The following is a 27,386-nucleotide window of genomic DNA, read 5'->3' on the forward strand; positions in this document are numbered from 1 at the left end:
TGTATATTTCAGGCAGTAATTATACTTGGAATATTTAGAGCTGAATACAATATGACCCTTTTGTTTACTTTCTTTCAGAGCATTTCTTCCTTTCAAATGAACCTAAAGACATCTACAATTAAATTTAACTAACATAAGTCACATGTAGGAACTCTGAATCCCTCATACAACCCTGGAGCTGCCATCTGATGGGGGTGGGGTGTCAGTTCGGCTCCCATTTCATTACTCCCTCTTCTCTAGGTTCACACAAGGTCCTTCTCTACCAAGTTTAGACTGGTGATTTATAGGAGTACTTCTGCCAACCATATTTTTTGGCAGAAAAACTTTGAAGAAATATTCAATAAATCTTAGTTTAAAAAAAGAAATTTTAAAAAGAAGGCATAAGAGCCCATAGACCCCAAATCAGTGTTTGACTGATTTACCTGAGAAAAAGGAGTTGATAATGTGCCAGATGTGGTGTTGAGCGAGGAAACCCTATTCGTATATATGTTAACTTAGTATTTTCTCTCATTCATAGCAGATGATTTTCATTAATAGGCAGACATCAGAGAGGTGAAATGAAATTTAATTATACAAATGCATATTGACAGAAATTTAAGGATATCCTTTTTGAAAGAATTTATATTTGAAAAGTCTACAAACCTGGGGAAATTTTTATTTTTAAATAACATGTTACCTTTTCAGACAATATGCCCAGGGACTTTTTCTGCCAGACACCTTTGCAGGCAAAGTATCTCTAAATTTAAAGCCATAGATTAGTCATTAATTTTTTTAAAAGTATATTAAATAAATGAAATATATTCTCTATGTTCCAGACTTTGCAGATACTCTGTATAAGCTAGTCTCTATCTCTGGCTGTCTCTGGATCTCACTATCTTTTTCTCTCTCTGTGTCTCTCTCTGTCTGTCTGTCTCTTTATCTATTTAAGATCTGGGTATTATACCTTTATTTCTTTAAGAGGTTTATTGCATTAGGTAGGGGCCAGACAGGAATGACTAGCTCTTTTCAGTTCTGAGATCTTGTGATTTTTTTCTCTTGGTGAGTAAACAGAGAGGGTGGGAGGCTTTTGACAGAGGGAGCAGCTGCCCTGGCCAAGGAAGAGACATGAATGACCCATGCCCTTTGCTCAAGGGAGAAAACAGTGACTATTCTAACAGGTGCCCAGTCCTCCAGCCCAATGCCGGTGATCCTTGGCCAGAGGGAAATCTCACTTTTTATTGTTCTAACTTTTCTTTGATTTCAGAATCCAAAAAGAAAGCAGCTGAGACTGTGTAACTGAGGATGTTTTCCTGCACTCCTTCATGTCCCTGCCCTCTCCTGCAGGTGCTCACACCCATGCACCCCACCCTTGTCTGAAGATTACTAGAATCTTTGTCATCTCATCCTTTTCCAAGGGTGCTTTATTCTGTGGGGGCAACAGGCTGTACAACCAGAAACTCTGCCTTTAAACATTACATAATCATATATTTTAAAATATTAAAATTTGGGGCTTACTTCATCAGTGTACCTTAGTAACCCCAAGTCCTTCCCTAAAAGTGACCCGGCTCCCTCTTTATCTGTGGGTGACACAGATGTCCCAAATTCCTTCTTGATATGTCCTCACCCCTCCCCTAGGTCTTACTCTCTTTTGTAAAATGATTCCCTTGGTGACACTGCCCAAGATAGGTTCCATGATGTAAGAAGTCCTGCTGTCACAGAGGAAATGAGTTACCCTGTCAAGTGACACTCGTCCTGCAGGAAAGCTGCTTCCCCACCAACACCTGGTGTGTGTAACCTAAACCCTGCTTGGGGTACTGTCAGCAGTCAGGTGACGATGGCTGTTCATTACGCCATCTGAAGGCCACAGTGTCATTGATGAGCATATGTGAATGGGGACCAGAGTACTAACACCTGCAGCTTACTGGACACTTGCTGTATGCCAGGCATTGTACTAAGTGATTTAGACACATGATGTACCTTACTAAATCCTGACTTGGACCTTGCAAAATAAATATCATTATATCTTTTTTACCAAGGGGGAATTCAAGGCTTAGAAAACGTCACTTGTCCTAGGTCTTGTAGCTGGGAGGAGTGAAGATGACATTAAGATCCCCAAATTCCTTTTCTTAATAAGCCACTAGGCCCTGGGTTCCCACATGTCATGTCCCTGGGGAATTCTACCCCCATATTTTGGGGTGGGGACAGGTCTGGGCATCCCTGCAGGTGAGCCCCATCATTACAAAGCTTGGAACTACATGGCATTGTGCAATGTAGCCTCTCCAGGACTTGTCCTGGGTCTTCTGCTTAGCACAGTTGGTACCCATTGGGTAGGCTTACCTTAGTGATAGAGATTATGAAATGAGTTATCTTTCCCCAGCAATGAGAGAGATGGAGGACGTGGTGGGGCAGGAGGCTGTGAAGCAGCAGGAGGTTCTCTCGTCACTCTCCCTGGCGAATCTTTTTAAACATAATATTTGATCTTATTATTTCAACTGGACTGACTTCTGATTCTTTCCCATACCCAATGGCTTAGGATAAGATAATGTTACTATGTAACAATTATCTAGCACTTTACCATGTTCACTATGTCTGAATACCTAATCTCTGTTAATCCCTCAACAGGTCTTTGTGGTAGGTGGAATTAGCCCCATCTAACAGGTGAGTAAGCAAAGATTCAGAGAGACTGAGTTGCTCAAGATCACTTAGGTATAAAGTGACAGGGCTGTCCCACAAACTGAGCTTCCTGATTCTAGAGCCAGTTATCTCTGAAGTTCTTAGGCAATGTGAAAGACAATGAGCTGCTTGAGGTGGTGTGGGAAGCACTGCACTCAGTTTTGTTTGTTTCTCATTTTTATTTCATTTATTCATCAATTACTGGCTTGCAATTTGTATGATGGCCTTACCGAACCCTTTGTCATAGAATGAAGTGATGGAAGGCTGCAGCACCCTCGAGCAGCACATGGGAGGTCCTTGCAGACACTAAGCCAATCCTTCAGACTCAAGTAGGGAACTGAGACAGAACCGGGGGACTCCCTTAGGCCCTCTGTGAGTCACTGGCAGCAGGTTCCAAGCTCCCTTGCTTTTGCCTGCACCACTCACTTGTGCCTGAGACTAATAACAAGGTACCTTATGAAGCAAGAGTCGTGACTCACAGGCCAGGGAGGAGAGCCCACAAGGATGGACCTTGTGGAGAAGAGTGAAATATTTAGTAGTAATTGGAAAGGAAATGTGGAGGTGATGATGCTATTTGGGTTAAAATTTCTTAACATTGCAACACAATTACGTAGTTACACAGCTACTAATTTCCAGTTAAGACTCCTAAAGTTAAAAAAGAAAGGTGGGAAGGGAAGTTCTACCTTGAAGGCAGAATTATCAATCCTGTGTAATTTTCTCATACAGCCCATCCCAATCACCTTGGACTCCTTTTCTTTGAACCCTAAGATTTACATTCTTCTAAGACGTATCTATTCTGTATCTTTGCTTTTTACATCCTTCTGATTTCAGTCATACCTGTCTTTCTGCAAGTTTCTATCCACGTCACTAGTTTAAGTGACCTCCTGGGCTCACTTACTCTCAGACCTGGGCAGGGCTTCCGCAATCTCTGCCAAGTTAAAGACGAGACGGAGGTGAACCAGAGCACTGAAAAAGGGGAGGCAGCCTCAGGAAGAACCACATTTTGGTGAATACTGCCTCCTGAAACTTCATGTTCTGTCTTTTCTTTATTACCTCCAGAACCAAAAGTCAGTTTATGGACAGATCTCCAGAGCCTGCCTTCCTAGTGATGAAGGAAGCACACTTTGGATTTCTCTGAAATTGTTAAAATAGAAAAGATTCCAATAGTTAGGTGTTTGTTTGTGTAAAAAGGCAAAACTGTGAAAAGTTTTTATATAGGTAACCAACTTGTCTGACTTGAAATTAGCCATTAGCTTTTTATGTAAAACATTTACTTTAGTATTTTTAAGAGGCCAATTTTTTAAATGTGAAATAAATCACCTTAAAGCACCTTTTAGTCAAGGGGAACTGAGCGTGTGTGGGAAAAACATGAGCTTTCCTGTGTTTACTTGGATGAAGCAATTTTATTTCTCTGGACCTTGGTTTCTTCGTATTTATAGGGCTGGACTAGATTTTGTATGATTCTTAGAACAAAATTTGTTTTTTAGTTTTTTTTTTAAAAAGATGACTGGTAAGGGGATCTTAACCCTTAACTTGGTGTTGTCAGCACCACGCTCTCCCAAGTGAGCTAACTGGCCATCCCTATATAAGGATCCAAACCCGTGGCCTTCGTGTTACCAGCACCACACTCTCCTAAGTGAGCCATGGGCCGGTCCCAAAATCTGTTTTTTTGATTTGAGTCATCAAGAAAGAAAACCTTTATAAATTCTCCTAATATTGAATCAACAGTAACAATATCTGAAAAATTCAGAACATCTAGAATTTTGCCATTTTAGCATATCAATTATTTTTTCATATTTCTTTCTAGATTTTGTATTTACGCACATGCATACACACACAAAGTACTTGTATAAAACAGTAAAATATAGTGAGATTATATAACATCATATCATAGTGTGGATATAACTTTGAATTTGGGTTTTATTTAATATGTGGTATCAGTAAGCATTTTCCATGTTGATAAATTGAAAAATTTTTAACATTAGCTGACTAATATTACCTAGAGTTAACATTTCAAAATGTACTTAAACATTCCAGTTTTTAAAAAACTAATATTACTAACATTGAAGTGTTATTTATTAGCTACAGTTAAAAAATTTTTTTGGTCCAATTTCATGTATATGAGTATTCCTAGGTAGGCTTGAACATTTCAGTAATTCCTAAAATTAATTATCTAATTCGAAAAGGGCAGTATCATTTATGTTGCCACCAATAACATCTGAGTGTAATAGTTTTACTATATCACAGTTAGCACTAAATATTATTTTAAAATAACTTCCTCTAATTTAATAGGTGTCAGTTACAGAATTTTAGGACCTGGGAGGTCATTTAGTTCCTCTTTTTAGAAGAGTAACTTCATGATATTTAATAGATTGACTCCAGTTTATCATTTAACAGACATGTAATAAAGTGATTCACAAGCATTTACCCACTTATTCACTCTAACAACCCTATAAGGAGGTGCAATTATCATCTCCATTTTGTAGACGGGGAAACTGAGATCATATTAGTTGTCCAAGGGCACATGGCTAGTTGAGTGTCAGCACCAGGCTTTAGACCCAGGCAGCCTGGCTCTGAAGTTTGTGTGCTGACCGCCGTGTGATACTGCCTCCTCCAATGTTAAGGACGTACTGTTTGTACACTTGCTGCGTATCAAGTTAGAGAAGCTATTGTGAGCCACACAGGGGCATTCTCTACCTCGTGGAAGTCAAACTATATAATTAATATAAAATTACAAATTGTTACATATTATGAAGAGAAAGAATGGGGAGCAATGGCAGCATTTAACAGGGGCACTTCATTTAGATTTGGGAGCATTGGGGCAGCAGGGGTCCTGGACCCTTCATGAAGATCTTGCCGACACTTAAATGGAGACCTGAGGGAGGAGGATGAGAAAGTAGGGTGAAGCCGGGTGAGCAGAGCGTCCTACGCAGAAAGAATGGTGTGTGCACATTCCCCAAGGCTAACAAGAGCTTTGCCTTTTGCTCTCGAGGATCGGAAAGTAGACCTGGTTGTAGTGGTTTTGGAATCAGAGAGTGAGGGGAGGAAGCACAAAGTGACTGGAAAAGTAGGCAGAGGCCCAACATCCACTCTTGTTATCTAGCACTAGAGTAAGCACATGAAGAGGGTTGGGCTTTTCCATCGACTAGAATAGACCCAGTAGACTGGGTCCAATCAGGATTGGAGTAACAAGGGATTGGCCAGTAAGAAGAACTCTCAAGAAGACAGAAATAGCAGTTGTAAGAAGCGGTAATTATCCCTAGGATTGTGAACACCCGGGGAAGAGGGTCCCCCAGGGCTGAGATGCAAACCTTGATGGGAGGAGCTGTGATGGTGCCAGAAGAACTTGCTGGAATCTAGCCCTCTGGAACTTGCCACACATCTCCTTTTAGGGTGTTGGGGATAGCTGTTCTCACTGGAGGCACTGTGCCACCAAAACCCTGAGGAAGGTGCTGGAATCTTCTGACCGCTGGGGCTGCTGGGGACCTTCACTGTGAGCTCTGCAGAATCAGGAAGCAAAACCCTTTTCTCTTGCAATGTCCGTTCACCACCCTCTACTGACAAAGCTTCAGGGCCAGCTGGCAAAGAAAAAGAATGTAAAGGGATTGGACCCATTTTCCCAAAGCAGGTAAAAAGGCTGAATTTGGAGCTGAGAGGCATTAAGTTGGTAATTGGCACAAGTCCCATACAAGAAGCCCTGTAGGCAGAGCAAATACTAAAATGCTCCTCACTAGGCAGAAGATTAATGGAAAGCCAGGCCCCCAATTGACTTATTATGGAAGTTCCCTGATTTATTTTTTAATTGAGTTACAGGAGTTCTTTATATACTCTACATATAGGTTCTTTATTTTACAGATATTGCAAATATTTTCTTCCAGTCTATAGCTTGCCTTTTTAAGTCTCTTACTGCTATTTTTTTGATGAGCAGAAGTCTCTGGATTTTATAATCTACCTGGAAGCCATACAAAGTGTAGTTCTTGTTTACTTCTCTTTTATATTCTTCTCTGTATATTAATTACAGTTACAGTCTAAGCTGTTTTTTTTTTTATTATTTTATTTTATTTTATTTATTTTTTTTTTTTAAATTTTATTTTGTCGATATACATTGTGGCTGATTATTGCTCCCCATCACCAAAACCTCCCTCCCTTCTCCCTCCCCCCTCCCCCCCAACAATGTCCTTTCTGTTTGCTTGTTGTATCAACTTCAAATAATTGTGGTTGTTATATCTTCTCCCCCACCCCCCGGTTTGTGTGTGTGTGTGTGTGTGTGTCTGTGTGTGTGTGTGTTTGTGTGTGAATTTATGCATTAATTTTTAGCTCCCACCAATAAGTGAGAACATGTGGTATTTCTCTTTCTGTGCCTGACTTGTTTCACTTAATATAATTCTCTCAAGGTCCATCCATGTTGTTGCAAATGGCAGTATTTCATTCGTTTTTATAGCTGAGTAGTATTCCATTGTGTAGATGTACCACATTTTCCGTATCCACTCATCCGATGATGGGCATTTGGGCTGGTTCCAACTCTTGGCTATTGTAAAGAGTGCTGCGATAAACATTGGGAAACACGTATACCTTCGATTTGATGATTTCCATTCCTCTGGGTATATTCCTAACAGTGGGATAGCTGGGTCGTATGGTAGATCTATCTGCAATTGTTTGAGGAACCTCCATACCATTTTCCATAGAGGCTGCACCATTTTGCAGTCCCACCAACAATGTATGAGAGTTCCTTTTTCTCCGCAGCCTTGCCAGCATTTACAGTCTAAGCTGTTATGACAAAGAGAACTCACAATTCAAGAATGTAAGTAAGATGGAAGTTCATTTCTCTTGTACGCAACTGTCCAGATATCGGTGGACCAGGGCTAATGAGCTAATTGACTCCGAAGGTTGCTCCTGTAGTATCATCCCACCTCCAGCTGTCCAAAAGGAAGAGAGAAACCAGGACATGCAGCTCAGATCTTAAGGAGATTATCCAAGTCAGTTCTAGTTCTACGTCCCTGAGCCAGGCATAGTTATGCACGCCACGTCTAGGGAGGCTGGGAAATGTTGCCTCACATGGCAGGCCAGCCACTTGCCCAGGTAAAACTGGGGTGGGATGAGAGTCTGTGCTAAAAGGTAGAATAAATGGATTCTTGGGGACGTGATGATACCCTCAATGACATCTTTGAGGTGATGCCATGCTTTTTTACAAATACTCTGAATTTTTCTTTTTTTAATCTCCAAGTCTGTTCTGAATTTCTTCAAGGCTCTATATTGATATATTTGTAAAATTTAGTATGAGAAAATTCCTTAAAATTGTTTTTTATTTTGTAGTAAGCTAATTGCTCCTCTTTTTCTTTTTCCCTTCAGTTTTCTTATAGCTGTAAGCCCAGGCATTTATAGGTATTTTTTTTTTAATGCACTAACTTGGTCACAATAAATATCCTTCATGGTTAAGATGTTCTATCATTTGCAGTCTTATTTGAAATGGCACTTTTAAATACTTTTAGAATTGGAATTTACAGTTCCTGGCTCAGTTCTTAACACTATTCACAGGAAGCAAGTAGCTTCTAATGTTCGCCTTCGGGTTTTATCTTAAAAGCATAACTTGTTTAATTGGCCAGGTTTATAGAGCGAGTTCCAAAGAAAACACAAACAGACTAAATGTAGATAAACACGTTTGCCTGACCCTTAACCAAATTTTAAGAATCGTTTTGCAACTAAAAAAAAAAAAAAATGAAGTTGTTTGTAGATAATTAAGTTAGGTATCATTTTTGGCTACAGTGCCTCTCCTTGATTGTTCAAAAATTCATTCTAGCCTCAGTAAGCCTTCTGTCCATTCGTTCAACAATACTTATTCAGCATCTACTATGTGGCAAGCTCTGGTAGACAACAGTGAACAAGACAGACAGAATTGCTGTTATGAAGCTGACATTCTCTTTACCAGAGAACCCTGGTCTGGTTATCATCTGGCTGGTCACCAAGCCTCATAATCTCTCTTCAGCTCTCACATCCTCCAATCATAGAAACATGAAGAGATTGTGAATGCTGGTTCAAGAGTGTTTTTCTTTCACTTTATCACATATTTATACTCCTTTACTCCAGTGTGACTTGTCTGCCTACCTTCCCATTTCTTGTCACTGTCTCTATCTGAGAGAGATTTCCTGTTCTGTAGAGATACTATCTTGTCACTCTTCTCTATCAAGAGATACATTCTGTAGGGATATCTTCTGAGCTGGTGAGGAATTTACAGTATAGGGATTGGATGGATAATTACCAGAAGCTGTCCTAAGCCTTAGCCTGACGTGGAGTTCCTACCTCAGCAGAAGTTTGAGTGTCACATTTTTTAGGACTTTACAAAAATGTTGCTTCAAATACTGATTAACTTGTGGCCCAGACAGTTTTCTTTCTTCAGTCCTAAGGTCAAATTTGATGGTATTCATTGGAGGAAGTGGCTCAACAGGCTTCATTCACCCTGTTGGTTACCCGTGAGGTCAGAAAATGATGAGCCATAAAACCCTGCATCAGTTAGATTGTCTTCCTGTCAACTTTTGGCAGCTGGAGTTGAAAACAGAGTTTAAAAATTCCACAGCATTAGCAGGTGGGAAAACACAACTGGGGCTGTGATGCCACCTCCATGACTAATGCTTCCCCCAAAGGACAGAGAAAGAAATGCAGGCGTTTTTCTTGCAAATATTTCTTATTTTTTTTTAAAAATAGCTTCTTCAGATTTTTTTTACATAAATAAAAATTGCAATTTCTTCAGACAGTTTTATAAAAATAAAAGTTGAAGTTCTTAAAGATTGTGCAAGGGATTAGAAAAAGGGACTTTGAGCAGCTCAACAGAAAACAAGGGACTGGGGGTGACCAAGGAATGAATAAATGTATTTGCTTCCAAGAGAATACCAAGCAGACATACTGAAGAGTTGTCAACAGAGTTTATTTTTAAATTGCCAGAAAAGCCTAGAGTTGAGCCAAGTGACTAAAGGTGAGAGATGGGCTAAGTCTTTGGTGTGGGAGTCATGGGTTTCTCAGACTGATGGAAAAGTGAATGAGTCATAGACAGGGACTCTAAATGACAGTCATTGTTGCGAATGCTCAGGAATTTTTTTAGAGCAGTAACTCGTGGGGTTTTAAAAAAGCAGTATCTTGCAACTGTCCTTTCCACCTGCATATTGTTGAAGTATTGTAACACTGACACAGTTAACCCAGCAGCATAAGTTCATCATTCTACTCCCTGTGTAGATAATGTCATGTCATCTACTGAACACCTTTTTAAGGCTGTTTGAGGCAAGGCAGCAGCCTCTTTTACATGGAACAGAAAAACCCGTAAGCAGTGAGTATGAGTGCCACTGTTGGATTTGAAATTTTGGCAGAGCAGGAGCAAAACTGGAGGAGAAAGAAAGAAAGAAAAGGGACGAATGAGTGCCCACTGTCAGCAGGTGAGGTCAGGGGCTGAACAGAGAGGGACACTGGTGAATGGGTGCCCTTTCTCAACTGTGCAGGGGGGCTCCTGCTTCTCCATTTAGCTTTGGAAGAAAATCTTAAAAAACAGGCACTTCTGCTAAATGTAAGTTTCAGATAGCCAAATTGGAGCTTTCAGTTTCTTCTAAAGGAGGGTGTAGAAGATGCTGGGTGTATCAGTCAGGGTTCTTGGTTGTAGGTCATAGAATCCACCTTAAACAAAGCACTTGATTGGAGGTGACTCATGGCATTGAAGGAAGGCTGGTGAATCAGACTTGGACAACAGTGGAAACCAAGGAGGTCAGGAGGGCCCAGGAGCTGAGACAACAATGCTCTTAGCAGCAACAGCAGCGGCGTCCACAGGATGCCATCTGCTGCTGCTCAGTAGCACTGTGCTCCAGACTTGGTCTCAAGAAGAGCATCCAATTGGCCAAGCCCATGCGAATGCCAGCAGATGGAGAACTGCCCATGGTGGTGGTTTGCCCTGACTACCATGAGGGCTGGATGCTGGGCTACCTCCAAAGTGGCATGTCTAGTACACTAGGGGCAGGGAAAGGTGACTCTAAAGCTGCCTGAGGCACTGCTGTGGGTTAACACAGGCTTGAGGCTGTAGGAGCAGCTATGGAGAGGCCAAGAAAATGTGACTTGTTTCTTGTTAACAGACTGAAGTGGCAGCGAGGATTAGAGGAAAGCACCTGTACCTGTTCTCTTAGCCTCATCTCTCTCTCTGTCTCACCTCTGACCTCATCTTGAGAGAAAACAAAAGGGTGGTGGAGAGGCTGCAGGAGGGTAGCCTGGATTATTAAAGCTCGTGCCTAGAGCTGACATGCTGCCTGTGGATGTCTAGTGAGTGCTTGTACTTGAGGGGCTGTCACTGGGGAGAGCCACTGCTTCAGGGGACTTTGTGCATTTTAAAGCATGCTATTTTGTTCTTCCAGAAAGTCATGAACTTTAAAATCATGCTGAAGGCTGAACCCAGATATAGCCTTTCTTTCATTTATTTATTTTTCTGGGTTCATGGACACATGCTTTACTCAGGTGAATTTGGGAGGTAAAATTTAAACCCTGAAAACGAAATGATAGGGAGCTCTAGCATGACGTTCAGGGTAAACCGTAGATTAAAAGGTATAAAGGTTAAACGTTGATAAAGGTGAGAAGGAAACTTAGTTCATATACTATTTAACCCACTTAAATTGTGCAATTCAGTGTTCTTTAGTATAATCACAGAGTTGTGTAACCAACACCACATTCAATTTTTGAACATTTTTACCACCTCAAAAAGAAACTCTGTATCATTAGAAGTCACTTTGCATTTTCTCCCAATGGCCCCCATCCCCACCTTGCCCTCTAAGGAACTACTAATCTACTTTCTCTCTCCATAGATTTGCCTCTTCTGGATATTTCATGTAAATAGAATCATACAATATGTGACCTTTTGTGTCTAGCTTATTTTACTTAGCATGATGTTTTCAAGGGTAATCCATGTTGCGGCATGAATCCTTTCAGTTTTCTTAAGCATATACCCAGGAGTAGAATTGCTAGGTCTTATGGTAACTCTACATTTCCAGAAACTGCCAGATTGTTTTCCACAGCAGCCGCACCATTTCACATCCCCCCAGCAATGTCTGAGGGTTCCATTTCTTCCACTTCCTGCCAACACTTGTTATCTTTTTTATTACAACCATCCTAGTGGGTGTGAAGGGTTTTGATTTGAATTTCTTTCATGGCTAATGACTTTGAGCATTTTTCATGAGCTTATTGGCTATTTGTATCTTCTTTGACAAAGTGCTTACTCAGATCCTTTGCTCATTTTTAAATTGGGTTATCTGTCATTTTATTATTGAGTTGTAAGGGTTCTTTGTATATTATAATTACAAGTTACTTATTGGATTTATGACCTTCAAATATATTCTACCATTCTGTGACCTGTCACTTTCTTGTGATGTTCATTGAAACACAAAAGGTTTTAATTTTGATGAAGTTCAGTTTATCTATTTTTTTCCTTTTGTCACTTGTGCTTTTGGTGTCATATGTAAGAAGGCTTTACTTAACCCAAGGTCACAAAGATTTACTCCTATATTTTCTTCTAAGAGTTTTGTAATTTTAGCCCTTATATTTAAGTCTGTGCTTTGTTTTGATTTTTGATTTTTGTGTATGGTGTGAAGACGGGTGTCTGGTTTTTTGGGTTTTTTTTTTTTTTTGTCTCTTTTTGTGACCAGTAAGGGGATCGCAACCCTTGGCTTGGTGTCGCCCGCACTGCGCTCAGCCAGTGAGCGCACCCAGCGCTGCACTCTCCTGAGTGTGCCACGGGGTCAGCCCAAGAAGGGTTTCTTAATGTGTTTGAAGCTGCAATAATTGATATTTGGTGGTAACACATGAAGAATGACTGAAAAATGTAGATTTATTATTTTTCTAAGTTTGGACTACATTTTCCAGGGGGCTGTCCTCAACTCCTGAGTTCTTTCCATCTCCTTTTCACTATTTTTGGCTGTTGGGTATTAAAGTTACTGTAGCTTTCCAGATCTTGATTCATTGCTTGCATATAATGCACAAGGAATTATTTGGAGTGGTAACCCCTACATAACCATTATATGCTATTTGATTCGTTGTATTTCACTCTGGACAAAGTAATCTGTACTGCCTTGAGCTGTGTTTTAGGCATGAGAAAACTATTTTGCATGACAGTCATAACAATATTGGGAAAAAACTAATACACCACCATTTCTATTTGTTCCCTGAGTCCTCATCTATTAAATTTGGAGCCAATGAAGCACTGAACATGCTGAGGCAAACTTCTAGGAAAATATATCTTTGCCCTTGCAAGAGTATCAGATTCTGATGTGGTTGAGGAATGCAGACCTGGTACAAGGTTTGTGCATCACAGAGAGACTCCCATAGCCTTGATTGATCTTTAAGAGCTGTAGGAAGTTTGAATTTTATCTGCAGTTTGAGCCTGCTCTTCTTCTGAGCTGTATCTGGGCATGTACTTGAAAGTAGGTTTCTCTTAATTTCATTTTTTGGTCAGTTATGTCAGATGGCCCAGGCAACCAAGGCTGACCCCTCACCTACCTTACTAACCGGGCCGTCAAAGTTTGTTTGTTCTTCCTTCCTAACAACTCTTTCAGCAGCTCCCACTGTCCCCTCTCTAGTCCAGGTCCACATCAGACTCAATTGTAATCTCCCTGGAGTACAGGATCATCCCTTCACCCCTTTCCTCTCTGTATCCCCAAAGCCTAATAGAGAGGAAGCACTCAATAAATCTTTGCTGATTACCTTGACTCCACCATACTTGCACAATTTTGCAATGGCATAAATGGGACTTACCCTCTCTCTCAAGGTAGAGATTACAGCAAAATGATAATCTATGAAAAAGAAGGCAGCCTTTCTCCATGGGCATAGGCTTGCAGGTATGGATATGACTGGGTTAATGCTGCTTTCAATGAGCACTTCTCTGAACAGTTGGTAGGAGGCGAGATGAGGTAGGGAATGAGCTCCCCAGGGCTTAATTCTTGGTTTTGATGGGGATCTTTCTGAAGGCCTTGGGGGTCCACCCTATGGAGTTCTTTCTCATCCAAAGTTGGAAATCTGTCACTTCAGTATTCTACTCTCTGATCCTACCCTCTGAGCTACTCTTCCTGTTCTCCCTGGCCTAGTCTCACCAGACTTGTTCTTTGACCTTCAGTGTCTTGAGTATTTTTATTCTTATTTTTCTCAATCTCAGTTCTCTCTTGGACTCCCTTTATTCTGTACCCAATTTGGATCCTATGAATGACATTATTACCATCATCCTCAGTTATCTGATGCCACTGTTCTAGTGCAATCACACTACCCTTCCCATTTCTGACTGTATCTATTGCTGTGAGCTACCAGTTGCTCTCCAGTCTCTTCATCTCCTGAAATGTCCTCCACACCACTGCCAGCATAGCTGCCATGTACGTGCCTGGATGGGGATAGAGGCAGAGTTGTGTGGGGGTTGAAATCCAGCCCTCATTCCACTGGGTTGAAGAACTGTGTCTGCCCAGCAGGGGCACCTTCCTCTAATGGGTACAATGACACCATATGGACTCACAGGACCTGGCTGTCAAAATGATCTTTCTAAAATATCTGACCATTTTATTCCTCTGTATAATACTCTTCAGTGGATTCCATTGGCTAAAGTTCAAGCTCCTTAGCATGGAATCCAAACCCTCTATGATTTAGCCCTGCCCGTTTCACCAGCCTTTTGATGAGAGTGACCATATTATTTGTTGTCCAAACTGAAACACTTCTGAAAGAAAGGAGGAGCTATTAATAATTATGCACAAACTATAAACAGAGACTGTCTGAGCACTTATCTGTGACCCGTCATTCCACAATGGGGTTCTTTCTCTGTGGTAGTCAGACTGCTGGTAGTTCCCATGTACACTTTGTTTCCAAACCAAGAGAGGTTTTAATAGAGTTATTTTGACCACCCTGTTGTGAATCTAGGGACAGTTTGATTATTTTTCTGATTAAACATTCAAAGATTAAATCAAAACATCCTCAAGGTCAAAGTGCCAAGATCAGAATGGTCACAAGGAAATTAAAACATCAAATTCTACATTATTCTATGCTTCTGGTTACTTAATTGTAGTACTTTTTCTCCTTAAAACTTCTACTCCTTATACCCCATTTTTCTGTATTTCCCCAGTTTATTTCCACTTATTGTTCAAGATATCTCAAGGGCGATCTGCTCCAATGATCTTTCCCTGATACCTGTCAGCTGGCTCAGTGCCCATCATCCTGTTCCCACAGCACCCTGTATATATCTTTTTTATTGTACCTAAAAAAAAAGTGTCAAAGTCATCTGTTCAGGCTTGCTTTGCCCACAAGACTAGTAAGTCTTCAAGGCAGGAACTCTGTGTTATTAATCTTTATATCCTCATTGCCTAGCACAGTGTTTCACAAATAATAGAATCTCAATAAATATTTACTGATATGGACTAATTTGAGCTCCTTTTTGTAATATGAAGTTAAATGTGCCTATCCTTTATCTCCTAGGGAATATTTATACATACTTGGAGATTTCAGGAGGTTGACTTTTGGCATGTTGAAGTTGTAGAGCCTATTGCTAAGTTATTGTTTATACCACAGAATCATACGAGGAAAATACGTATCTATAATATTTACTCATGTTCTGCCAAAAATGTGAACAGTGGTGTGTTAAACTTCAGCTTGCCATGCCATATCAAAAATTGTTCTGAGAGTACTGGAAGAGTAATTCTTATTTAATGCAGTGACAGGTCGTGAAACATATTAAATAATAGTATTTCATTCTTGCTTTATTTTCAAAACTCTCTGGTTTAGGTATTTTGTGTGAAGGTGCTCAATGTTTTCTCAATTTTAAGTGTTTTTTTTACAAGTCTAATGTATTCTTTTTCCATTTCTCTAGAATGTTTCAGGCGTTCAAAGAATGGTTCTGGTTGGAAAGATATTGGCTTCCTCCAGCAATAAAGTGGTCAGATCTTGAAGATCACGATGGACTCGTCTTTGTAAAACCTTCTCATTTATATATGACAATTCCTTGTGCTTTTCTTTTGCTGATTATCAGATATTTCTTTGAAAAGTAAGTATTTGTGTGTCTTTCCTTCCCATTCCCCTTTTTTGCTCCAACTCTAGAGTGATAGAGTCTTAGACCTGGTGAGATCCTTAAACCACCTGTTGTTCAGAGGTTGCCACTAATGGGCCACAGTTTCTTGGGGGGGGGGGATTAATGAAATCAGTTGCACATCAAACATTATCCAGAGGCTGAACAAGAAAAAATTAGTAGCATGGATCCCATTGAGTGCTTTAGTTTTCCAGTGAAGATCACAGAAATCAAGAGAGGTGAAGGATTAGAGAGCTTATTACTGTCAATGACAATGTGAGAACCCAGTTTATCTTCCACTGTATTGTGGTGTGTTACAATGCATATTATTCCTGAAAAGACAGTGTTAAAAGAGTCTATGACTCAGGGATGCTCTATCATTCAAGAATGCCTGTAAATAACAAAAATGGCTCATTAAAGACCATACCAAGTATTGCTATGTAGAATAGTTTATTTTAAAGGTTTATTTAAAGGTTTAATAGCTGCCCTTCATTCCAAACTATAAGGAAATCAAAGAAAAAAAATCAATTTTCTTTCTCAAAAATTAAACTTGTTTTTCTTTCTCTTCATTTAACTTAAATAAATATTACTTCCAACCTTTTAATTAAAATTGTACTAGTGTTATAATAATAGGAGGTAAATGTTCATCTATAATCTCTGTAGTTGTCTCTATTTCAAAAAACTGTTATTAGCGCATTAATTCATTTGGAGCAAAAAGAATATTTGGATGTCAAGAGTTGTAAAAACTTAAGACAAAATCTGATAAAGATCATTGTGTCCATGCAGATCATATGTTTATAACTATTTACAGGGTCCATATCTCGAGAGTTAGTTTGACCAGCTATGTTTCATGGACTCTCCAAAAGGTTTTTGTACAAATAACAACTTCACTTGGGCCAACAACACGCTATTGCTATTGGGAGGAAGGGAAGCCCCAGATACCACTAAAACCTAGCTGAGAACGTTTGAAAACGTACTTCCTTTTTGACAGTTAATTCTACTTTTTATCACATATTTGGATTTTTCAGAGACTGCATAAATAAAGTAGAATCTGCTACTGCACTTCAAAATTAGCAAATCACTCTTCACTGTCCTGAAATATTTGCTTGTTTGCATTTTGTCTGGTGATATTTGAATTTGCCATCCAGGTCCATTACTTATTTCCATTGCAGATTTCCTACTTTTTGGTGGACAGCTCCATTTTTCACAGTTTGGTCAGGACAGTGAGCCAGAAAATTCTTTTGGTTGCCAAAGCAGCACAGCTGTGGAGGAGGAGACCTTTTATATCTTGGCTATGGCCTCTTCAACAACAATCTGGAAAGAATTCAATCCTCTTTTAATTTCCAGGACTACTCTTGCTTCTTCTCAAGGGATTAAGTATGGTCTACATTTTCTCTGTCTCCTTATAACTAACTCCCAACAATTCACCCTTAACACTTTCCATTCTGTGATGCTACAGGAAACTATGTGTTGCTCCTTTAGTATCCTGTCTCTTTTAATGTGATAGAAGGAAAGAAAACTTAACATGGGAGAGAGATGGTACTTTTTGAAGTATAAGTTAAGATTTTTACCAGGGCTTCTATATCGTTTGTAGTAGATTAAACCATTATATCATAAATAAAATATTACTTATACCTTGCATTTGAATAGGAACTTAAAGTTTAGGAGGTATATAAAATCACAAGTGGCATGATCTCAGTCTGCAAGTGAGGAAACGAGAGGTAAGTGCCTGGCCAAGGTCACGCAGTTAGTATGTAAGGGGTAGACGTGGGACTTGAGCCCCAGTGTTATAACACCACATTCAGGGTTGCTGAGGTTTTTCCCCCACTATATCAGTAGTTCTTGGACTTTCACAGTGAAACACTGCTGATAGCAGAAGAGTAAATGAATATGTCTTGGGAATACAGAAGACATAGTTTAAAAGGATGATAATAAATGTGGATTTTTTTGAACTATCTTAAAAATTCATGCAAATTTGACACTATGTTTCAGCATATCCTATGATATATTATCACAAGAAGGCTTCCTTCTTTGTCCTAGATTGTATTTCTGCTACGACTTTTCAGTCTATGAAATGACCAGGGGTTGTGCTTTGGCTGGCACCTTTTGTCCTTTAGTACTGGCCAAGAGCCATTTAAGATCAGGAACTAGAAGAGCAAGAGTGGAGAGACAGAACTGATAAGAAACAAAAAGTAGATCGTTTTAAAGTAATTGACTTTTGCTTAACATTTAGGATTTCCTTTCCTTGCAAGTTTTAGTTTGTGGCTTATGTTTTGACCTTTTTTGGTCCAGACTAGCAGTTTCTAATTAGTTTGTTTTCTATGCATTCTTTTCTGTGTCTGAAGTGTGATTTAAAGGAGATCCAAACTATTCAAATTTTAACACTTGTAAGATAAACACATTATGTCAGAGTAAATTATGGTCCCAGAAGAGTCCAAGGCAGAGGTGGAGGCAGTAAATCAGAAGGTCACCTTTTTCCTTTCACTCAGTTGTATAATGAGTAGATCCCCACCTCTACTGTTTCCACTGAGCAACGCAAGGACATGATGGGATAGCATGTCCATAATTCATTAAGGAAAGGTAGGGTAAGTGGGGTAACCCATCTGTAGTAATTTGCAGGAGCTGAAAAAAGATCATTACTAACTGTTCCAAATGGAAATAATCTCAAAATATGCACGTTAGAATTTTTATCTGAGATCTGCATTGTTCCGGGTATTTTGTTCTTACATATAAAACCCAATGAAAAACTGCACACGGATCCTCTGAATCCATAGGAACTAAGAATCAATTTTAGGACAGGAGGCTATTCTATCTATTGAGGAGAAGTATTTAAACTTAACATGCTTAATATCTACCTAGGGCTGTATTCCATTTATTCTATTAAAAAATATTGAAAATAAAGGGTGGGTCAGGAATTGCTAGGCTTTTTGATCCCAGGTAACTGATGGGGGGTGCTAGACAAAGAGGGAGCTGGGGGCTGTCTGGGTTTCTGATGCGGCTATCTGAAGGCTTATTTCTGCAGTAGTTGCAAACCAGAGGGACTCATTCCCTGGTAATTAACCTTACTTTCAACCATTTGCATGGGATCAGAAGTTCACTGTTCTTTTGTCTTCCTCTTGGACTTTTTTTTTCCCATTTCATATCAATAAAATGAAAGCTTAGGCAAATAAAACTCCAAGGTCCCTTTTAGAGCTAAAACCTATAATTTCCCTTCTCTTTTCAGTTCAGTTTATCAAATACAGTTACGTGCCGCATAACGACGTTTCGGTCAACTACAGACTGCATATACAATAGTGGTTGGAGCAATAGGCTATAAATAGCCTAGGTGTGCGGTAGGCTATACCATCTAGGTTTGTGTAAGTGCCCTCTGTGATGTTCCCACAATGATGAAATCGCCTAGCCATGCATTTCTCAGAATGTATCCCTATTAAGTAGCACATGACCGTATTTATTATGCTTCATTCTTCTCTTATTTTTCAAAACAGATTTTTAAATGCCTATCTATATTTATCTACACTTGTATTAGGTAATGTGCTTGATTTCATAGGTTTATTTGAAAAAGGATAGACCTGAATTAGATAACTTTATTTATATACTTCCCCTGTTCTATTAAAAATGTTGTTTCTGTCCTTGAAGTTAAGAAAGACCATATTTCTCTTTCTTGTTTAAATTAATAATTTTAATATATATTTGTTTCTCATATCAACAAGCATGCTATAGATATGTATATTTATCCAAATGTATATGCTTATCTCTCACATGACCCTCTAGAGAGGAATGTTATACTTTATTTGTCTATGAGATAGGTCTTACTCCCCTACTGCATAAATCTTTTTTGGTTCAGTTCTACATCACTTTTCTGTTTTTACTAATATTCTCATTTCTATCATTTGAAGAGATAGCATTGAGTGAATATGACTGAGAACACTCCCATATGAAACCATTTCACATTTCTATTATTCTACTAGTAAAAACAATGAGTGTTTTCTCCAACGACATTTTTCAATTTGTAGGTTGGATAAATGAACCAATCCCATTATTTATCCAAAACCTTGTCAAATATATTTTTTTGAGATTTAGTTAATTTTAAGGATATCTTAGTTTCTGTGGGGGTTTTTTGGACCTTTTATGCAAAGAGGGAATTAATTAATCATATTTCTCAAGTCGTAGCACCTTGCCTTTGGTCTGTTTAAGAGCTCCTTTGATTGATTGATTTCAGTTACTTTTTCACTTTATCTCCATTCTCTACTCTCAGTTCCTCTCCCTGCTGTGTTCTAATGTACTTGATGGCCCATTATTTGTATGACCCAGTAAAACACATGCTTTATGTACATGTATTGTTAGTTAACATAAATGGTATGGCACTAAGACCTCATTCTCTTGTTTTTTTAACAATTCAGCACTATGTTTTATGATCTATCCACATTACTCTGTGTATACCTGGTGCATAATTAGCTTGATTTTATGTCTCTGAAATGTGTAGGCCATTTCCAAGGGAAGTTAGTTCATCTGAAAGGTGGACTGGATTATACTTTTATCAGATTATTTTAGGAAAGTTTTTATTCAAATTCTATGGATATAAACAAAATGAATTGAAAGACTAAATGATCATTCATACCTAAGATTTGCAGCATTTAATTAAACATGGAAATCCTTATAAGTAGTACTAGAACAGACTGACCTGGCAAAAGATAGAGCCTTTTTCAGAACTGAAGGAAGAATAAGGATACATTATTATTTTAAAAACTTAGCTTTTTGAAATTTGATTTACATAAAATAAAGTTCATCCAAAATTTTGTGCATTTTGACAAATATATAGTCATGCAATCATCACCATGATTACGATGTAGATTTCTAACAGCTGAAAAATTCCTTTATAACCCTTTCAGTTTATCCCCTCCCTGCCCATTAGCCCCTGGCAATCACTGGTCTGCTTTCTGTCACTATAGTTTTGTATTTCCTATAAATGGAATCGTATCAATCATAGTCTTTTGTATCTGACTTCTTTTATTTAGCATAATGCTTTTGAGATTTTTTTTCATGTGGCTATTTGTATTATTAATTCCTTGTTATTGTGGAGTAGTCTTTCAACATATGTATATATCACAACTAGTTGATGGAAATTTATGTTGTTTATAATTTTGAGTTATTACAAATGAAGCTGCTACAAACATTTAATTACAAGAATATGCTTGGACATATGCTTTTATTTATCTTGGTGAAGAATTACAACTTTTGTTCTTCAAAAGACACTGTTTGCGTAAATTCATATGATGGAATCTTTTTCAGTAATAAAAAGGAAGGCACTACAAATACGTGCTGTGACATGGATGAACCTCAAAAACATTATGCTCTGTGAAAGAAGATAGACACAAGCGACCATACATTGTTTGATTCCAGTTATATTAAATATCAAAAAAAAGGCAAAGCTGTAAAGACAGAAAGTAGATTGTGGTTGCCTGGGGCAGGGGTGAGAAGAAACAGGATTATCAGTAAATATGCATGATGATCATTCTGGGGTGGTGAAAATATTCTAAAACTGATTCATGATAATGGTTGTACAACTTGATAATTTTACAGAAACGTCATTAAGTTGTATACTTGAAAATGCTGAATTGTATATGATATGCAAAAATGCGTTAATAGTCTTTTTCTTTTTTTTAAAAAAAGACATTGTACATTAAATGAAAAGGCAAGCCACAGGCAGGAAGAAAATATATGTAAAATGTATATCTGATGAAGGACTTAAATTCAGAATATATAAAGAACTCATGACTCAGTAATAAACAAATAACTTGGTTTTAAAAACAGGCAAAAGATTTGAGCAAATACTTCATCAAAGAAGGTATACAAATGGAAAATAAGCATGTGAAAAGATCCTCAACATCATTAGTCATTACAAAAATGCAAATTAAAACCGCAGTGCACTGGAGGTTAGCAAAAAAGTCAGAGTAAGGACCTCCAAAAATTCTCTCCTCCATAAAAGCAATCAGAAAACTAGCAGAAATTGTCAGAATCAACTTTTTCAGAATTTAGAATTCGCAAAAGGCTTGCAGCAATTCAAGGATTGTTACTTAAGAAAAATAACTGAATCTTGGAAAGAACAGCAAGCTTTATGGCATTTTAATTTGCCCTTTCCCACCCTGCCCTCTCTACCTCATGATAGCCTTGAAAAACCAACGGCCCATAATTACAGTGGAAACTAGCAGCCTGGCAGTCATTGAATGGAACAGAACAGAGCTGCAGCTTCTTCAAAGCATCACTACCTGAGAATTGTCATTATCTGACCTGTCTGGTGGTTCCCTGGAAAACACTAGTCATCCCTCAGTATACTTGGATTTCCACAGATACCCACATCAAGTTTCTTTTGTAAGATGGCATAGTATTTGCATATAAACTATGTACATCCTTCTGTATACTTTAAATTATCTCTAGATTACTAATAATACCTAATACAATGTAAATGCTATGTAAATATTTGCTATAATGAATTTTCTTTCATTTGTATTATTTTTATTATAGTATTGTTATTTTTGATTTTTTTCCCTAATATTTTCAATCCTTGGTTGGTTGGTATAGAGGGTACTCACAAAGCTGCCTTTATTTGGCCTGACTCAGAGCTCATCCAGTGAAAAATCTTTCTGTAGGGTTGTTTGTCTAAAAAAATTAGAGGTAATTAATTAACTTCACAACTTCCTGAGGCAGTGGATAAAAATTGGGGCAAACAATAGACCAAACAAAAAGATTATAAGGAAAAGCTGTGAAATGATATTTCCATAGGGGGATTTGAAAAGCTCTGACATATTTTTGGAAATCTAGAAGGCCACTTTTCTGTGTAGGAATTTGTGCTTGTCCACGTCTATCTGCATGCTCATGAAAGACCTGGGAAATCCCCAAGCTCTCACCTCTGATGATCTTGAATCTCCTTGCAGTGAAGACTGAGGTAGAGTTATACTGTCTGGCTGAACGTTGAAGGTGTGTCCCAACATATATACAGAGCCCTTCAGGAAAGGGACTTATTGTTCCTTCTCAGTTAAGGAAATCTCTGCCTAATAGTTAAGTGAGCATTAAGTTAACCTAACAGAATACTTCAGTGCCCACACATGACAAATAATACAGACTTCACAAATTAGTTTAAAAAAAGTAACTAAAGAAACAAACAGATAACAACAAAAAACATCAAAAACAACAAACTCTGTGGGGACAGGGCGGGGGTGGTGGTGGAATAGATAATCTAATTTCCAGAGTTGCCACATTATAGTTTCTAACATGTCCAACTTTCAACAAAAACTTATAAGGTATGCAAAGAAACAGGAAAATATGGCCCATACACAGCAGTCACTAGCAAGTGTCCCCAAGAAAGCCTAGTTGTCACACTTACTAGACAAAGACTTTAAATTGCTATGTTAAATATGTTCAAGAACTAGAGAAAACCATGCTTAAGAACTAAAGGAAAGTATAAAGACAATGTCTCACTAAATCAAGAATATCAATAAAGTGGTAGAAATTATAAGTTACAGTCATGTGTTGCTCAATACCCTGTGGGATATTCTGAGATCTCTCAATATCCTGAGGAATATTCTGAGGGGTATTCTGAGAAATGTGTTGTTAGGTGATTTCATCATCATGCAAATATAGTAGACTGTATTAACACAAACCTAGATGGTATAGTCTACTACATACCTAAGCTATATGGTATATCCCAGTGCTCCTACTCTACAACCCTGTACAGCATGTTACTGTACTGAATACTGTAGGCAGTTGTAACATAATAGTAATATTTGGGGTATCTAAATATAGCTAAATATAGAAAAGGTACAGTAAAAATATGGTATTATAATCTTATGGGACCACCATCATATATGCAGTCCATCATTGACAGAAATATTGTTACATGGTGCATTGACTTTATAACAAAGAACCAAATTGAAGTTCTGGAGTTGAAAAGTACAATGAATGAAATGAAAATTTCTCTAGATGAGCTCAACAGCATATTTTGGCAGGCAGAAGAAAGAGTCAAGGGTCTGAAAAAGTAGAAAGAAAAGAGAATGAAGAATAATGAAGAGCCTTAGAGACCTGCATACCAAGATACACATAATGGGAGTTCCTGAAGAAACAGGACAAAAAATGTGTACAGAATATTTTCACATGGCCAAAAATGGCCAAAAATTTACCTAAATTTAATGAAAAGCATGAATCTACACATCCAAGAAGTGAAACAAGCTCCAGCTAGGATAAACTTAAAGAGAACCACACCTAGATATACCATAATCAAGCTGTCAAAAGCCAAAAGCAAGGAGAGAATCTTGAAAGCAGCAAGAGAGGAGCAACTCATCACATACAAAGGATCCTCAATAAGATTAGGAATTCATTTCTCATCAGCAACCATGGAGACCAAAGGCAATGGAATGACATATAAAAAGTCCTGAAAGAAAAAGACTGTTAACCAAGCAAAACTATCCTTCAAAATGTAAGGGAAATTAAGACATTCTCAGATAAACAAAACCTGAGAAAATTCATTGTTAGTAGACCCAGCATAGAAGAAATATGAAAGAGAGTCCTTCACACTGAAATGAGAATATACAAGACATTAACTTGAATCCACATGAAGTAAAGATAACTATGTAAGAAAATAACTATGTAAGAAAATAAAAATAAAAATAACTACATTTTTATTTGCAACACTTTTTTTCTCCTATCTGATTTAAAAGATAATTGCATAAAATAATAATTATAAATCTGTGTGGATAAGGAAATGATTTATAAATATGTAATTTGTATGATAATAAAGGAGGAGGGAGGGGATTGAGTTTTTGTATCTTATTGAAATGAATTTGATACAAATCTGAAGTAGGATATTATAAATTAAGATGTTAATTGTAATCCCCAGGTTAACCATTAAGAAAATAACTTTTAAAATAATTTTTAAAGATGACAAGGTCATTAAAGTGGTACAACAGAAAATACCTATTTAACACAAAAGAAGGTAGTAATGGAATAATAGAGAAACAAAGAAGGTATAAGATATATGAGTGCAGAAAACAAAATGATAGACATAAATCCTGTCTTAATCGGTAAGTACGTTAAGTGTAAATGAATTAAATACTCCAATTAAAAGGCACAGATGGGAAGAATATATAGAAAAACATGATCCAAATACATGCAGTCTAAAAGAGACACACTTTAGGTTCAAAGATACAAATAGTTTGAAGTAAGGATGAGAAAAGGTATGCAAAAAAAACCAAAAAAACAAAAAAAGAGTTGGAGTGGCTGTACTAGTATCAGACAAAATAGAATGTAATATATTTTAAAATTTTTACTAGAGACAAAGTACATTTTATAATGATAAAAGGGTAAATCTGTCAAAAAGATATAACAACTATAAACATATATGTACCTAGCAACAGAGTCCCAAAATACATGAAGCAAACACTTGACAAAATTGAAGGGAAATATAGACAATTCAGCAATAATAGTTGTAGATTTCAATACCCCCCTTTTGATAATGAATAGAACAGTTAGGCAAAAGATCAACAGAGAAATGGAAGACTTGAACAACACTGTAAGCCAACTAGACCTAACAAACATGTATAGAGCACTCCACCCAATAACAGCAGAATGCACATTCTTCTCACATGCACAAAGAGCATTCTCTAGGATAGCTCATATGTTAGACCATAAAACAAGTTTCAATAAATTTTTTAAAATTGAAATCATACAAAGTATGTTTTCTGATCACAAAGAAGTGGAATTAGAAATCAACAAGAGAAGGAGATTGAGAAATTAACAAATATGTGAAAGTTAAATAATACACTTCTAAATAACCAATCAGTCAGAGGAGAAATCACAAGGTAGATTAGAAAATACTTTGAAATTAACAAACCACTATATCAAAGTTTATGGAATGCACCAGTAGCAGTTTTTGAAGGGAAATTTATAGCTGTAAACATCTATATTTAAAAAGAAAAAAGATCTCAAATCAATAATGTAACTTCCACATTAAGAAATTAGAAAAATAAGACTAAATTAAACTCAAAGCAATCAGAAGTTAGGAAATAATGAAGATTAGAGTAGAAGATCAACAAAAACTACTACATACCCAGTAGAGTTACTGAGATTGATAATATTAAGTGTTGACATGGATATAGAGTAACTGGAACTCTCACACATTGTTGCTGGGAATGCAAAATGGTACAGCCACTCTGGAAAACAATTTTCCAGTTTCTGATAAAGTTAAGTGTACACTTGCCATACCATCCATCTACTCTATACCTCAGTGTTTACCTGAGTCACACCATTTTCTCAAATGTTAGAACTTGAAATAGGAACATAGTAATTTCTTTAGGAGAGAACAAACCTAAGGATACTAGAGATGAGGAGGTAAGAGAGAGGGATTTGGGGGAGTGATAGGTCAGGTAAAGAGCATAAAGAAAAATCACGATTTGTAATAATGAATATGCTAATAATAAATAATAAAAAGTTTTTAAAAATCACCCAAAAAACTTTCTAACAAAACTGTTATTTTTTAAACCCCCAGGAGCCTTAAAAATAAAATTCTAAGTAAAATGCCTTATCCTAATTCCTAGATCTTGTACATGAAAATATTTGACTTAACATAAAATTTAATCATGTGAGTGTTGCATTTTATGTTTTTAAATTATTGCTTGTATATACAATCTGAAGATTTTCTCTCCTTGAACTTCTGAGAGGCAGGTGTTGGCTGTAGGTAGCCCGAGTGACAACATGAACAAATGATTGATCTTTCACTGGGGACCTAAAGTACAGCTTGAGTTTTCTGGTGTCATTGTGGATTCATTCTCGCATTTTGAACTTACTTTCTTTTCATATTTTTTGTAGGTTTGTAGGTACACCTATAGCAAAACTATTTGGCATTAAAAGGAAAGTTATAAAGATTGCACAAAATTCCATCTTAGAGAATTTTTTCAAACATTCCTCAAGACATCCATTGCAAGTAAGTACAAATTCTTTGCTTTTTTTTCCCCCAATCTTAATGATTCAGTCATCTATAGCTTACATTGTCTGTGCAAGAAATCTATTCCAGTTGACTAGTAAATGATTTGATTTATTTGGATTTATTTCTTTGTTCTATTGACAGGTTATATGGCATCCCAAGCATAATATAAAATTATAAACACATATAATAATATAAAATAACAAATGCTAGTCATTGAACTATGTGTTCAACTATATAGTATTCAGCACTAACAAGCAATGCTATGAATTGGGTATAAAGATAAAATTTTAATTTCTAATGATGATTGTGGCACCATCAAATACATTATGCACATTACGAAAGTGTTCATTGGGTTCGCTTTTATGAGTAGGACTCTTATTTTGTCCAACATACTCGGAACATACTCAGAAATATGCTGTGCTCCTGACTACTCTTCAAAGGTAGAATTTTTAAGGGAGTCACAGTTCTCTTCATTGTACGAAGTGCCCTTTGTAAATGTTGTAGTGTATCCCTTGTGCACTCCACATAGAAGACTTTTTCTTTTAACATAATAGTTGTAAAAAAACAGTGTACAGGTAGGTCTAGTGTTCACTCCAGTTTCATTATACTTCCATAGTTAAAATGACAGATGAAATAAAACTTCTCCAGAAGTGGCACACCCTTTATGATGAACACAGGCAGCTATCATCAATAATTGAAAAATCAGGAGTA

At 37.5% G+C, this 27,386-nt stretch overlaps 1 protein-coding gene across 1 annotated transcript in view; it reads left to right on the top strand.

Annotated features, from left to right (window-relative positions):
• Nucleotides 1–15,506: 15,506 nt before the first annotated feature.
• Nucleotides 15,507–27,386, top strand: part of CERS3 (ceramide synthase 3) — a 69,855-nt gene continuing 57,975 nt past the window's right edge. Inside the window, exons 1-2 of the mRNA XM_063091649.1 lie at nucleotides 15,507–15,679; nucleotides 26,558–26,672. Of these exons, the coding sequence (XP_062947719.1) occupies nucleotides 15,507–15,679; nucleotides 26,558–26,672 (288 nt within the window). The remainder of the gene's footprint in view (nucleotides 15,680–26,557; nucleotides 26,673–27,386) is intronic.

The sequence above is a fragment of the Cynocephalus volans genome, chromosome 3 (genome assembly GCF_027409185.1).
Source record: "Cynocephalus volans isolate mCynVol1 chromosome 3, mCynVol1.pri, whole genome shotgun sequence".
Taxonomy (NCBI): Eukaryota; Metazoa; Chordata; class Mammalia; order Dermoptera; family Cynocephalidae; genus Cynocephalus; species Cynocephalus volans.